Source organism: Eschrichtius robustus, chromosome 10, assembly GCF_028021215.1.
Source record: "Eschrichtius robustus isolate mEscRob2 chromosome 10, mEscRob2.pri, whole genome shotgun sequence".
NCBI classification, from domain to species: domain Eukaryota; kingdom Metazoa; phylum Chordata; class Mammalia; order Artiodactyla; family Eschrichtiidae; genus Eschrichtius; species Eschrichtius robustus.
The window spans coordinates 118,867,825-118,883,217 of NC_090833.1; the positions used below are offsets into that span (position 1 = coordinate 118,867,825).

Here is a 15,393-nt window from a genome sequence, read left to right on the forward strand (position 1 = left end):
TTCCAGTTTATTTAGAATATGTGGAGAAGCCAGAGGGAGCCGAGTATTTTGTCATAAATGCAGATTTGGAAGGCAAAACGAGTTTCAAAGCTCTCTTCCATGGTGCAGTAGGGAGACACAGACTGGGCTTTTAAGTTTTCGGTTCAAGTCCTAGAGCGTAAACTACAGCAGCCAAGGCGTTTTTATGAAAGGAGAATAAGGTACAGCACGTGAGGGATGGGGGCGGACTCACGCGCCCCACGTAGTGAAGATTCTCTCCTTAAAAAAAGAAGGGAAAGGAAAAGAACTTCCGCCCTTTAACATGAAGTTCACGCACACGTAGCTAAAATTTTCTGGACTCCGGCGCATCCCCGAGGCCCCGCGGGCGGCTTCCCCCGGGGCGGGGAGTCGGAGGAGCCGGACGGTGACGCACCGAGTCGTCCTCAGCTCGCGTCCCTCTCCGGCCGCGCAGCGCGGAGCCGCAGGGCAGCAGCTGGGAGACCGCGAGCCCCGGTGCAGCTTGCGTCCCGGTGCCGAGCGCGCCCCGAGCCCCGCGCCCCCGGGAGCGAGGCCGGTCGGCGGCCGCGCCGGAGCCGGTGCGGAGGGGGCGGGAGGCGGATGCGGGTCCGCGCGGGCGCCGCGTCCTCCGCTCCAGCCGAGTCGCATCCGGAGCGCCCGCAGCTCGGATCCGGGGAGGAAGGTGGGCCCGGAGGAGGCGGGACGGGAGAGGGGTCGGGGAGGGGTCCCGGGGAGGGGGGGCGGGGAAGGGGAGCGTGGATGGGGGAGGGAAGGAGGGAGGGGCGCGCAGAGACGAGCGGCGGCCGCGGGTGGGCACGGGCGCGCGGGGCGGCGGCGGCCACGGGAACCGGGAGCGGCTCTGGGAGCGTGTCCAGTGCGTCCGGCGGGGCCGGGCGGCCCACGGGGTTGGCGCCGGACCTCCTCCCGCCCCCACCCCGCTCCCGGCCGAGACGCGCGGTTCGGGCCCTCGTGTGATTCGGCCCCGCTTTCTCCGTCCACAGATGCTCCGGGCGCCGGCCGTGCTGTGCGTGTGCGCGGCCGCCTGGTGCGCGCAGGCTCTGGCGGCGGCCGCGGGTCGGCCGGACGGCGGCAATTTTCTGGACGACAAACAATGGCTCAGCACGGTGTCCCAGTACGACCGGGAGGCCGGACAGTGGAACCGATTCCGAGACGTAAGTCGGCGCCTTCCCGCGCTCGAGCGCGCTGCCCGGGGCGGGGTGGGGGTCGGGTTGGGGCGCGGGGGGGAAGTGGGCGCCTTGGAGGCCGCGCCGTGCTGGGGGCTCGCCTCCCCGGGGTCCGGGTGCCCCACGGTCCTCTCCCCGCCCCCAAAGGTTCGCAAAGTGCCACCTGCCCAACTTTGCACGGGGCCTGGCGCTGGCGGGCACGGCCAGGGGGCTGGCGAGGCGTTGCGCTGAGGTGGGCTCGATCCCGCGGCTGGCGGCGCACCCGGGGGCGTGGGGGGCGGGAGTGGGAAGGTGTGGGCTCGTCGGCGCCCGCCCGCTCCCGGGGACGGAGGGTGTCTGGGGCCCCGGTGAGCGTCAGCCTCCGCACCCGGCGAGGACCTGCACTCCATCACGATGTTGTAGACTGCGCGGCGAGGGTGGGCGGCCGGGGCGGCAGTGACAGGGTTAAGCTGTGGACCCCCACCCCACCCCCCCTCACGTCCCGCATCCTACCTGGGAGCTTCCTCAGGGACGGTGAGGGCTATCGAGACGCAGCCTGTACCTGAGACCCGACCGCGGGTCGCTCCGCACCTGCTGGTCAGTGCCCATCCGCTGGTCAGTGTGCACCGCACGCGGACGCCGCGGAGCCGCGGGGTTGGCGCGGTGGTCCCGGTGGGGCTGCCCCTCCCCCCGCCCCCCTTAAGCCTCTGTGGTCGGGTTGGCAGACGCCAGCCGCGCTCCGCACACCTGAGGACCCTCTGGACCCGCCCGCAGCGCCTCGTGCGCAGAGGCGGATCTGCTCCCTCGGGCTCACACTCCGTCCTGATTTGGGAAATTGGGAAAGTGAGTGGAAGCTCGGGCTAGTTTCATCCTGGGCCCTTCACCCCCAGCCGCTCGCAACGCCCCTCACAAGAAGTGGCTGACAAGCCGAGCCCAACGTGGAGCCGATTCTGGCAGCCGGATTCCGCCAGAAACGCTCATTTTTACTTTAAAATTCGACGTAGCATCTCATTGATAATAGGCCTGCGTATAGGTGGTGGAAAACGGTGATGGTCGCATTTAACAGGGCTCTGTCTTACATGCCTGTGAGTGAAGCCTAAGCAACATTTTACTGATGAGTAAAATTCCTTTCACCGGCGAGCCCCTTACACTCCTGTTTTATTCAAGTTGGTGCTGATGTCGAATACGATCCAAAAGGCCAGCAGGCGAATGAGATATTTCTAAACCTAGGGGAAATTTTCTGTTCATCCTGCCTTCATTTGGGTTGAACATTTGTAACTGTTTGAATATTGCTTCCTATTATGACATTTCGTTGCTGAATGGCTACTTTAAAAATCTTTAAAAAATGGATTTTATGCTTCCTTCTCTAAAACATATTTTAAATCTTGAATATCTTAGTATTCTCTGACTTCATTCAAATTACTTTATTGAATTATTAAGAGCAAACCAGTCTATACTCGGACAGTTTGTAAATGTGCTTGATTTAAACGACTGAGAAAGCTGAGTGGCCTGGAAGGATTAAATATTCCAGGATTCCTGCAGCCAGCTTCTACGGAGACCAAGTAGACTATTGTATTGCTACCGTGTTTGCAGTTATTCTTATGTGATCTCAGGGGCAAAATCCATCAAAATTATATGTTAAATTTAAGTAAAGGATTTACTGAGTTTTTTGTTTTTTTTTTTTAGCAAACATCTGTTTGAAGTACATGCAAATATACATGCAAATGTAATAAGGATTTATTTGAAAAACTTCTGCAAGGTTTTAGGCTTACCCTTTTAGTAAGACAGTTAAATTTTGTGGATGGCTTCTGGAGGTCAGGCAGGAGATGTGATTGTTCCCCCTTGAACCACCTGTAGCTTATTGTTAACATGATAAAAGGTGTGCTGACAGTGTGATGTCTCAATGCAGAATGCACACTATATCCTTATTTAGACCACCCACCCCCACTGGCAATTTACATATTTTCTTTACGTTTGGGGGAATTGTTAGCTTGATAATTTCTTTTTATCTTTTTCATAATGTTGTTTATTGGTTGGTTCATTTTAAACTGGGAACACATGGTTAGGAGGCATTGCTTGAAACAAGTCTGTACTTCGCGGATCTACCTTTAAATGTCCTGCCTCAGCTCTGATATCTTAAATAATGACGTTGCATACTCAGTTTGTATAAAGGCAAAGGAACAAGGAAATCTGAACCTCTTCTTTTGGAAACAGTTTGACTGAAGTACTTCTGTTTAGTGCTTTTCTCCCATTAAAACATAATTACTTTCATTTAGAAAAAAGCTTTGAGATTTCTTAGCATAATTGATGCTGAAACGAATTCTTACCTTCTTGTGGTTATTTTACACAGTTACCATTATTTTAGAAGTAACTCCTGAATGAAAGTTGGAAATATATCTTCTTTCAAATAATATTTGAAAACTATTTTGAATAATATTTGAAAATACAATTAATCATTCTATTTTAATTGAATGATTTTTAAAATAAATGTAGTCTTTAAGTAGGTTTTATATAATATAAATTGTTTTATATAATAAAGCTTTAGAAATAAGGACCATGAGTAGGAAATATTCTGTGGGAGCAGGTGAACAGAAGAACAGGGTCATTAATGACTTGGTGGTGAAGGATGAGTCATCTTCCCAGTTTCCTTAGGATAAATCACAGAGAAATAAGAAAACCACAGGACAGCTTATGGTGAGTAAGTATTAACATAGGAGAAGCTTCAAGTAATTTTGAGCACTCTATACCCTGTACTACCAGCGCTCTTTGAATAAAGTTTTGTTGCCCTTTTAAAGTGTACAAAATGACATATAGACACGGAGAACTTTTATGCTTTTGAAAATCAAAAGGGTATATTATATTTGGTTATAGGTATAAAATTCCTGTAGAGGTTCTAGTCTCCATGTTTTAGGAAAAATAAAAGTTTAACTTGAAGATAGAAAGAGGTCAGCACATTTTAAAATAAGTGTGGTAGATTGAGCCAGCCTATTCAGGGTATAATGATGAGATGTTGAAATAAAGCAGACAAAAAACTCTCAACCTCAGGGTATGTTAAGTAGATACACTGGTTGCATGGCATTTTCTGCTGTTTTAGTTCTGTTGAGTGGTGATAAAATCCAGAACCCAAGACTCCTCAGTGGGGGAATTGTGGGAATACTACGACCTTCACCAGGTACAGGGTAGAGACCCCCTCACCCTGTTTTTGCAAACGTGAATATATACACCAGTCTATTAGGAGAATTGGATATCAGTATCGTTATAAGGAAACCGTGAATCACATGGTTTATATATTATATATTTCAAACATTTATGATTTATAAGTCAATTAAACTATACTCTTTATCATGTAATAAATGAGTATGGAATTTGGAAACCAATAAATTGGCAGTGAATGATATAATACTACCATCAACCTTTTATATTATTGATTTCACTGGAGGACATATACTAATTAGGAATGATGGAAGGGATACTGTATGTTGGCAGCAGTACAATAAAAATCTAGCAAAAGTGGCAGTGTTGGTCATGCTAATTTTAAATAACTCATATAATCAAATCAGAATTCTGTCCTTAAATTGAAATTCAAATGCTTCTAGGTTACATTTCTTTTTCAATAAAAATACCTGGGAGTGGTGGGTAGGGGGAAGAGGTAGGGATGAATAGGTGGATCACAGAGAAATCTTTTTTTTTAATCAAAGATACTTTAAAAAAAAATTTTTCAGAAATATAGTTGATTTACAATGTTGTGTTAGTTTCAGATCTACAATAAAGTGATTCGGTTATACATATATACAAGATATATGTATGTATGTGTGTGTGTATATATATACATATACACACACACACACACACACACACACACAAGACACTGAGTATAGTTCACTGTGCTCTACAGTAGGTCCTTGTTGATTATCTATTTTATATATAGTGGTATGTATATTTTAATCCCAAACTCCTAATTTATCCCTTCCACCAACCTTTCCCCTTTGGTAACCATAAGTTTGTTTTCTATGTCTGTGAGTGAGTCTGTTTCTGTTTGGTAAATAAGTTCATTTGTATCATTTTTTTTACATTCCACATATAAGTGATATCATATGATACTTGGCTTTCTCTGTCTGACTTACCTCACTCAGTATGGTAATCTCTAGGTCCATCCATGTTGTTGCAAGTGGCATTATTTCATTCTTTTTTTATGGCTGAGTAGTATTCCATTTGTATATATGTACCACATCTTCTTTACCCAGTCCTCTGTCCATTGACATTTAGGTTGCTTCCATGTCTTGGCTATTGTAAATAATGCTGCTGTGAACATTTGGGTGTGTGTATCTTTTGGAATTAGTGTTTTCGTTTTCTTCAGATATGTACAGTATGGAGGTTCCTTAAAAAACTAAAAGTAGAGTTAGCATATAATCCAGCGATCCCACTCCTGGGCATATATCTGGAGAAAACTATAATTTGAAAACATACATGTACCACAGAGGATTTTTTGGGCAGTGAAAATAATCTGTATGATAGTAAGATGGTAGATACATGTCACTGTACGTTTGTCCAAGCCCAAGGCTGAGCCCTAAGGTAAACCATGGACTTTGGGTGACTGTGATGTGTCCTGTAGTGGGATCAATTGTAACATTGTAACAAACGTCCCATCTGGTGGGGAGGGTGACAAGGGAAATTCATGCACGTATGGGCAGTGCGTATATGAGAAATCTTGGTAGCTTCCTCTCAGTTTTTCTGTGAACCTAAAACTGCTCTACAGAAGTAGAGTAGGGGCTTTCCTGGTGGCGCAGTGGTTAAGAATCCGCCTGCCAATGCAGCGGACACAGGTTCAAGCCCTGGTCCAGGAAGATCCCGCATGCCGCGGAGCAACTAAGCCCGTGTGCCACAACTACTGAGCCTGCACTCTAGAGCCCGCGAGCCACAACTAGAGGAAGCTCGCGCACAGCAATGAAGACCCAACAGAGCCAAAAATAAAATTAAAAAAATAAAAAAAAAAGTAGAGTCAAAAAAAAAATCATAACTACAACTCCATCACCTCAAAAAACAAACACTGTTTTAAGAAGTGGTTACCATTTGTGTTGCAAAACCTGAAATCAACTTCAGTTACATTTGTTCCTTGAGTAATTTTTAATACTCTTTAGATGTATCAGAAGCAGTAGGTAGTAAAGTTTTACAATTTAACTTTAAAAATGCAACCTTAACGTAAATTAAGGGACATGTGAAATGTTGTGAAAATGTAAAATATAGGTCGAAGTGTCTCAGAGGCACTCAAATTATAAGTTGGTCTTTTAAAAATGCCTGATTTGGATATACTGAATAGTAAGTAAACACTTATGGACTTCTTTTTTAAAAAATTTTATTGAAGTATACCTGATTTACAATGTTGTGCTCATTTCTGGTGTGCAGCAAATTGATTCAGTTATACGTGTGTGTGTGTGTGTGTGTGTGTGTGTGTATATATGGTCTTATTCTTTTCCATTGTTTATCACAGAATATTGAGTATATCAGTGGTTCCCTGTGCTCTACAGGAGGACCTTGTTGTTTATGTATTTGCTCTATAATAGTTTACATCTGCTAATCCCAAACTCCTATGAACTTCCTTTTTCTTTTTCTTTCCCTTTTCACTTGAGTTGGGGTTTGAGCGTACAGATTATTTGAGAGAGAAGGCTGATGGGGAGGGATGTTTCCGCGTCCTTAGTGGCTGCTGAGGAATAAAGCACCCCCCAACCCCGGCATCTGTTAACTGGGACACAGCTGTTAGAAAGTAAATAGGATGGTTTCTGTGCCTACTACAAGGAAAGGACTCTTGATTTAAAAGGCATTATATACGGTATTTGTTTTTCTCTTTCTCACTTACTTCACCTTGTATGCTAACACATATATATGGAATCTATAAAAAAAAAATAAAATGGTTCTGACGAACCTAGGGGCAGGACAGGAATAAAGACGCAGACGTAGAGAATGGACTTGAGGACACCGGGAGGGGGAAGGGTAAGCTGGGACCAAGTGAGAGAGTGGCATGGACTTACATGTACTACCAAATGTAAAATAGCTAGCTAGTGGGAAGCAGCCGCATAGCACAGGGAGATCAGCTCGGTGCTTTGTGACCACCTAGACGGGTGGGATAGGGAGGGTGGGAGGGAGACACAAGAGGGATGGGATATAGGGATATATGTATATGTATAGCTGATTCACTTTGTTATACAGCAGAAACTGACTCAACAATGTAAAGCAATTATACGCCAATAAAGATGTTAAAAAAAAGTAAAAATAAAAATAAAAGGCATTACAGTTCAGACAATGGAAATCTTTAAAAGAACCCTCTCAGTGCATTTCTTAGGTTTACAAAGGGCCCTGGCTGTGTGTCCTGACTACCCGGCGTCCCCTCAAAACTGAGGCTCCTTTTTTACTGAGATATAATTGACAAATACAATTGTATATACTTAAGGTGTATGGTGTGATGATTTCATATTCATATGTCTTGTGAAATGACCCCTTTTGTGGTACTTTAATAGTAGGCAAGACTTGTATTACTTTGCTTTTCAACAATATGCACCAAAAATAAAATTAAACAATTAATAACAATTTGGGGAAATTTAGCACATTAGACCATTATTCTCTCTGTTCAGGAATACTTTCTCAATAGTGGATATCCAATTCGGATTTTTTTTAAAGTATATTTTTAGTGCTTCTCACTATGAAACCACATTTTAAAATGTGACACTATTATGTTTTATCACAGTTGAGAACATGGGGTCTTCTTGGGAATTCTTCACAGTTAATTCCTTGCATTTTTACGATTGTTTTTCTCTCCGTCTTTTAATCTTTTGATGACAGTGGGCCACAGTGTGTTTAAAACTCCAAATCCGTAGCAGCCTTTGTAGACAGTGTCCGTATTTGCAGATCAGAGCTGGTGAAGACTATAGCATGAGGTGTTTTTTTATCTTGGACTGTTGTTCATATTGTTGAAATCAGGGGGTTTACTAGAGAGACAGGCGGTTGACCTCCTAAAGGAAGCAACAGGCTTTAAAGGCCATGGGCCAGTGAGTGGCCTCAGCAGCAAGGGGCCATCCCCATGCAGCACCCTGACCTCTCTTGGTCATGAGGGTCCTGCGTAAACCATGGCCCTGGGTAAGCAATGGCCCTAGTTAAGTCATGGCCCTGGTTAAGTCATGGCCCTGGTTAAGCCATCGCCCTGGTTAAGCCATGGTCCTGGTTAAGCCATGGCCCTGGTTAAGCCCTGGCCCTGGTTAAGCCCTGGCCCTGGTTAAGCACTGGTTTTATACAGTCTCCACATCCCTGTTTCTTATCACTACCCGCCCCCCCCCCCCCCCCACCATACTCACCACGGTGTCAGGATGTAGGGTTGGTTTAATCAAGTCAGCATCATGTGAGGAAGGCAGGTCAGACGATGCCCAGGGATCTGCCGTTTCTGCAGAGGGGCGCCTGGGTGGAGCTGACACCGCATTGTCAGACCCCATCAGGAGGCCTGAACTGAGTACAAAATTTAGTCGATTTGCCCTGGCTTCGTTCTGACAGATAGAAGTTAGGGGCGTGGGTAACACTTTAACTCTCCAGCTCTCATAACTTCTAGTGAATTATTAGGAAAGTGTAACTAAGAGGACTGAGAAATAAGTTACTCTGTATATGTGTGTGAATATATGTTCTGTATGTGTATACGTATGAACATACAGGTCTGTGCATAAATGTATACGTGTTGTATATATGGTTTACCTGTGTGTGTGTGCCTCTTCAAATAGGTGACAGATTACATAATCAGAAAACCAAGGTGTTGGTATATTGTATGATAGATATTATTTTTATATGTTAATTAGAAAGCAGACAGTCCCCCTAAAATGTTAAGACATGGATCAGTGGTTTTTTTTTTCCGGTTAAGTTCTCCGCATCTCATGAATTGAGAACGTGATCTCGTTTGCTGGTACGTGTGTGGTCCCTGTGTGCTTTCCTGGTTCTTACGGGAAGTCAGCTTGTTGGGGGTTATATGCTAGATACACTTTTCTAAACTTTTAGCTAGATATACAAAAGGAACAGCAAGCACTGCTATAAAGCATTTATTCTCCTGCTCTTAGAATAAGACTGCTTTTATTTTATTTTATTTTTCTATTGAAGTATAGTTGATTTACAATGTTAATTTCTGCTGTACAGCAAATTGATTCAGTTATACATACATATATATTCTTTTATATTATGGTTTATCACAGGATATTGGATATAGTTCTCTGTGCTCTACGGTATAACCTTGTTGTTTATCCATCCTATTGAATATATGTAATAGCTTACATCTGCTAATCCGAAACTCCCACTCCGCCCCTTCCCCACCCCCTCCCCATTGGCAACCATAAGTCTGTTCTCTATGTCTGTGAGTCTGTTTCTGCTTCGTAGATAAGTTCATTTGGGTCATATTTTGGATTCCACACATAAGTGATATCATATGATATTTGTCTTTCTCTGAATTACTTCACTTAGTATGATAATCTCCAGGTCCATCCGTGTTGCTGCAAATGGCATTATTTCATTTTTTTTTTTATGGCTCAGTAATATTCCATTGTATATATGCACCACATCTTCTTTATCCATTTATCTGCCGATGGACATTTAGGTTGTTTCCATGTAAGACTGCTTTTACATCTCAGGCCTCTGACTCAGAGTAACATTTTCTGTTCTTATACAACTTTAGTTTTCATGATCTGGGCCAGAATTCTTTTTTTTTTTTTTTTTTTTCTTCTCCCTCCCCCCTCCCCCCAAACTCTCCAGAATTCTTTTATTTTATTTTCTGTATTTATTTTTTAAAGTGATCTGTGAGTCTTCTCACTATCCAAGTCCCATACGCTCCTGGAGTATTGACATGCGTCTTCCCGCCTATGAACATCCTTTAATCTTTTCAGCTCTTTCTACTTCTGTTAGCTTACAGATTTCCCTGCCCTGTTGGGCTGTGAGCTCTGTACCACAGTAGACTGTGCTCTCTCCACCCCACACCCCTGCAGTTCACGGGCACTCGCACAGGGACCAGCTGGGAGTGAGGATTAGATAACGCTGACCGTGAAGGAGCCCTATGTGAGATTCACCTGCCGCCTGCCCGGTCGCAAGGAAAGCCTTTCAGATCTGTGTGCTTTCTAGGGACCATTTCCCTTCCTGGCCAGCCCCCACCCAGTTTTGTAATTTGAATGAATATTTAATTGTTATAAAATGTCAGGTGTCAAATCCTAAACTGCCTTCGCCCATCGGTCCACAGTGTGCCCAGGTGGGCGTGCCGGGCCACTGTGACCGTGTCCACTCGACCGTGGGCTGTGATCCTGTGCATGCCTGCATCCCCCCTGCCCATCCCTCTACTTCTTCTGCAGTTTCTCTTCGACCACAGAACCCTGTTGCTCTAAAGCCTTTAGAGGTGTTTTGCTGCCCGCTAGGTAATATCAAACCCAGTGTCCCCCCTCTCTTACTTGGCTCCTGCACTTCCATTCACGGATGTGCGCCTGAGTCCGGGCAGTTCGCGGCGCGTCCAGATGTATTCATTTCCGTCACTTCTGCCTCACTTACAGTTGCTGGTGTTTCAGGTAGCGATGTGTTGGGTTCCTGCCTAAGGGGACTGAATCTGAGTGCCTGGGTGCGGATAGGATTTCACCTCCCCACCGTGTAACCGGCCCTCAGGAAGCGGGTGGTCCAGGCCTGGGATTCAGTCATCCTCTTGGGTCTCCATCAGGGGCCACTTTCTGTCCAGCAGGAGGGACTTGAGAGAGTGGAGGACACACAGCTTGTGCTGGGAAGGACTGCAGGTGGCCAGGTGGGACTGTCCCACGGGTCAGGAGTGAGGGACATGGCTCCCCTCCCTTCTCCAAGGGCAGCCGGGATGTCAGCTTATCACGGGGGCGGGAGGGACGCTGAGAGGAAGGAGGCCAGGCGGGTACAGGGAGGAAGATACAGGTCACTACTGGGTCTGTTTCAACCATCTCAGTGTTTCTTGGAAATACTCCCTGTGCCCACGGAAGGGATTTTTATTATTTCCAGTGAGCTGTTTGCCTTGACCTCGACCTTTTTTCCTCCTGGGTCACAGGGCTCAGAAGGACCAGTCAGGGCTTCCCCAGTCCTGACATTTTGGATCTCTCACTGCGTTATGATGCTTCTTGGCCTATAATTACTATTTTTGGGTGTCTGTTAGGTGCCAGACATATTAAGTATATTATTACATTTAGTAGAATCTTTAAAACATATTTTTAATTGTAGTAAAAAACACATAATATAGCATTTACCATATTTTCCATTTTTCAGTGTATAGTGTAGTAGCGTAAAGTGTATCCACGTTGTTGTACAACCATCTCTAGAGCTTTTTCATGTTGCAAAACTGAAACTGCACCTGGTAAACAACTCCTGTTCCCCTCCCGCAGCCTTTGGCCATCACCCGTCTACTTTCTGCTTATATTAATTTGACGACTTTAGGCGTCTCATGTAAGTAGAATCATACAGGATTTGTCTTTTTGTGATTGGCTCTTTTACTGAGCACAATGCCCTCAAAGTTTATCCATGTTGTTGCAAATGGCAGGATTTCCTTCCTTCCTTTTTTTTTTTTTTTTTTAAATTAATTAATTAATTTATTTATTCTTGGCTGTGTTGGGTCTTCGTTTCTGTGCGAGGGCTTTCTCCAGTTGCGGCGAGCGGGGGCCACTCTTCATTGCGGTGCGCGGGCCTCTCACCGTCGCGGCCTCTCCCGTTGCGGGGCACAGGCTCCAGACGCGCAGGCTCAGCAGTTGTGGCTCACGGGCCCAGTTTCTCCGCGGCGTGTGGGATCTTCCCAGACCAGGGCTCGAACCCGTGTCCCCTGCATTGGCAGGCAGATTCTCAACCACTGCGCCACCAGGGAAGCCCTTCCTTCCTTTTTAAAGCTGAATGATATTCCACTGTGTGTATACACCACACACATTTGTTTATCCGTTCATCCATGGATGGACACTTGGATCACTTTCACCTCTTGGCTCTAGAAAAAGACCGCCATGAACATAGGTGTGCAAATATGTCTTCAGGATCCTGCTTTCAATTCTTTGGATATATACTCAGAATTGGGATTGCTGGCTCATATGGTAGTTCTATTTAAAAATTTTTTAGGAACCTCCATATTGTTCTCCATAGTGACTGCACCAATTTACTTTCCCACCAACATTGCACAAGGGTTCCAGTTTCTCCACATCCTCACCAACACTTGTTTCTGGTTTTTGATGATACCCATCCCAACAGGTATGAGGTGGTATCTCCCTGTAGTTTTGATTTGCATTTACCCCATGATTAGTGATGTTGAGCATCTTTTCGTGTACCCATTGGCCATTTGTATGTCGCCTCTGGAGAAATGTCTATTCAAGTCCTTTGCCCATTTTTATTATTATTTTTTTATGAACCTAAAAAGTAGACATTATTGATATATGTTTTGCAAATGGGGAAGACTTAGTTTCAACGAGCTTAATTAACCTGCTTAAGATTAGCGAGATTATTAGCTCTAAAGATCATGTTTATTAATTTGTCTGTTTCTTATTTATTAACAGTTGACCACTTTCAATGAGTAATTACAAGCAACTCAAATTAGTTTTTTTTTTTCATTTGAAATGTTATGTTGGGTCCTTTTCAATGGTCACAATTACCATCTTTTTGGTTCTTGTCTGCTAGGGCAATAAATTGATAAAGACTTGGCATTTTTATTACGATTATGGAGGGAGTGTCTCTTATACAGCGTTACAGTGACATTACTATAGCTTGACCATTTCATCTTGAAGCTACAATAGAAGACTTCCAGTAGAACAGCGTTTATCCGGACAGGCATAGTACATGTGACCATGCATAGTACCAGCATTTTTACTTAGTAATGAATTTTTTCGATATCCCAGTGCAGTTCTGAATGTATCTTCGGTGGGCGGGAGTGCTGTGAAAAGGAACACTAATGTGTCCTTACGTGGCTGTGACTGGGCTTCTGAGGACACCTGTAGCATCTTTGGGAACCACTCTGCACCACTGTGCCTGCATTCCACCTGCTACAGTTGTGGATTTATTTTCAAAGTCAAGAAAGTGGAAAAGGAATTATGTCTTACAATTTTAGACTAGAAATCCAGAAATGTTTATTGTATACAGTCAACACCTACGCCTGTAAGTGTGATCACTGTTGAATGGGTGCTGACACAGCCTGCCAAAGTTCTGTCCATGGTAGATCACTTATTTTTCTATATTTCCCATGTTGAATATCAAAGATTGATGGAACACCGTTGATTTTTTAAAAAATGAAATTGCATCGTATTTAAGATAGGTTAGAGCATGTCTTGCTTTTAAAATACTTTTGTTGTCTACTTCTGTTTGGAGACTTCATCTAGAATTTCATTGACGTTATTCAGTATGAACTATTTCATTGAACACGAATTCTCTACTTTTAGAGTTTTGTAACGAGCAAAATTAATTAGCTGCCATACTGAAGAAAATATGGAGTGATGTAAAATTTAACAATTTCTATATTTTGTAGTTATTTTGGTATGTGTTGCATGTTCCAGATAATTCTGTGGGTTTTTTTACTCTTAGCATAAGGAACAGCCCATTATTTAGCAGAAATAAAAGAAGGAAGAGGGCCAGAAATGCAACAACTTAATCTAATTGTGTCCCCAAGTAGATAAAACATTGCAGGCCATTAGCTTCCTGAATCTGGTAAAATGCTTACTAGCTCTTCTAGCTCCTAAAATAGTAATTTGATGGTCCCTTAATGACAGCTCATTTTGACTGTTCTATCACCAGCTTACTCCATGACTTTCAAAATATTTACGTGGGGCTTTCTAGGCAGGATCGTCTCAAACGTCTGAAATATGGGCTTGCTAGTTGCCTGGACACATGGTATTGGCATCTGCTGAAGAGCAGTTTTAGAACATGGGGATATTTCTAGGCCTTCTGCAGCGTACAGTGTAGGGTGAAGTTATAGTCTTCCAGTAGGACCGTCCTGGTGACATCTGGTCTTCTCCCCCAAGTCCCCGGGCAGTCACATTCACCTCAATGAACATTCCCTGAGGCACAGCTTTTCTGGAACGTCGTATCAACAAGCACTACCTTCTTATGACCTGCAAAATGTTTCTTTGACATGAAACATAATTTCTTGGAGTTCAGATGTTAAACACTGTATCGTTTTAAAGGACTGTTGGACTTCCTGAAACTATGTGAATCACGGGCACACTCCGTGCTGGTGACGGGGGCGCTGCTGGTTTGGAAGCTGTGACATTTGAAAGTCACCCCCAGGGAAAGTCATGTTTTTAGGTCGACCATCACGTTGATCACGTTATCCTCAGAATTTCTTGTTGATGACACGTGCCTGCTTGGCTTGCTAGTGTTGTCGCTGAAAATCGTTTGTTTCAGAATTGAATGCTTTCTGTTATTTTTTTATTTCACATATTTTCCTAAGTAAAAAAATTTAAAACATGGGAAAATTGCCAGTGGGGAATGACGTGTTTAATTCGGATAGCAAATTAATAGTAAAGATAGGAGAAGACATCTCGCGAATAGGAAGTATTTGTTGGGGGGGGGGATGCATTTTGAACGTTTGCCATGCATCCAGTTTTGAATATCACTGAGAACCGCCACAGCTTATAGGTCAGGCGGTGGGATCTGGAAATCCAGTTTCAGAACTGCTTTGTTGGCTGAGTAGCCGAAAGCCAGCTGGCCTTTGCTGCCGAAAGCCTTGTGTTTATTCTTTGACCGAGGGCCTCTTTATTTACACGTGCTGCTGGTCTGACTTGTGGTTTGGGAGGCTGGGTCACCACAGTCACAGGTGTCAAAGGCACTTCTCCTGCTGGTCCCCTGCTCATGCTGGTCTCAGGTGTGGTTCCCTCACGTGGTACCCAGATCAGAGGAAGAGTAAAGCAACAGATGTCATCTAGGGCGAAGCCGACGACCATGGGGCTCTGGGACATGTGTGTTCCTGTTCACATAATCATTTTCTGAGCTGAAAGCTCTTCGCTGACTTCTAATTGGTCTGCCTGTGTGTGTGCCCTGAATGGCTCTCAAGTTTCCTTACTCCATAGCTGTCACCTTGGACTCCAAAAATAAGTTCTTTGTGAGCAGTAATCCTTGTAAGTAGTAGGTAGTTCTAGGTATAGGTGGTCTTATGTGTAATTAAAACCCATTTGTTCTTAATTGTTGAACTTGAATAACTAATTTTCACTTTTTTGTTGTTGGATTAGACTGCGGTGTTTCTGATTTGTATTTGTGG

The 15,393-nt window shown here is 44.4% G+C and overlaps 1 protein-coding gene across 5 annotated transcripts in view; it reads left to right on the forward strand.

Moving 5' to 3' along the window:
- Positions 1 to 998: 998 nt before the first annotated feature.
- SPOCK3 (SPARC (osteonectin), cwcv and kazal like domains proteoglycan 3) overlaps positions 999 to 15,393 on the forward strand; it is a 445,863-nt gene continuing 431,468 nt past the window's right edge. For 4 of the 5 annotated variants that reach the window (XM_068552512.1, XM_068552510.1, XM_068552513.1 and 1 more), the window contains exon 1: positions 999 to 1,169. In XM_068552512.1, the coding sequence (XP_068408613.1) occupies positions 999 to 1,169 (171 nt within the window). Of the gene's footprint in view, positions 1,174 to 15,393 lie in introns of all 5 variants that reach the window. The other variant, XM_068552511.1, reaches the window with a different exon arrangement.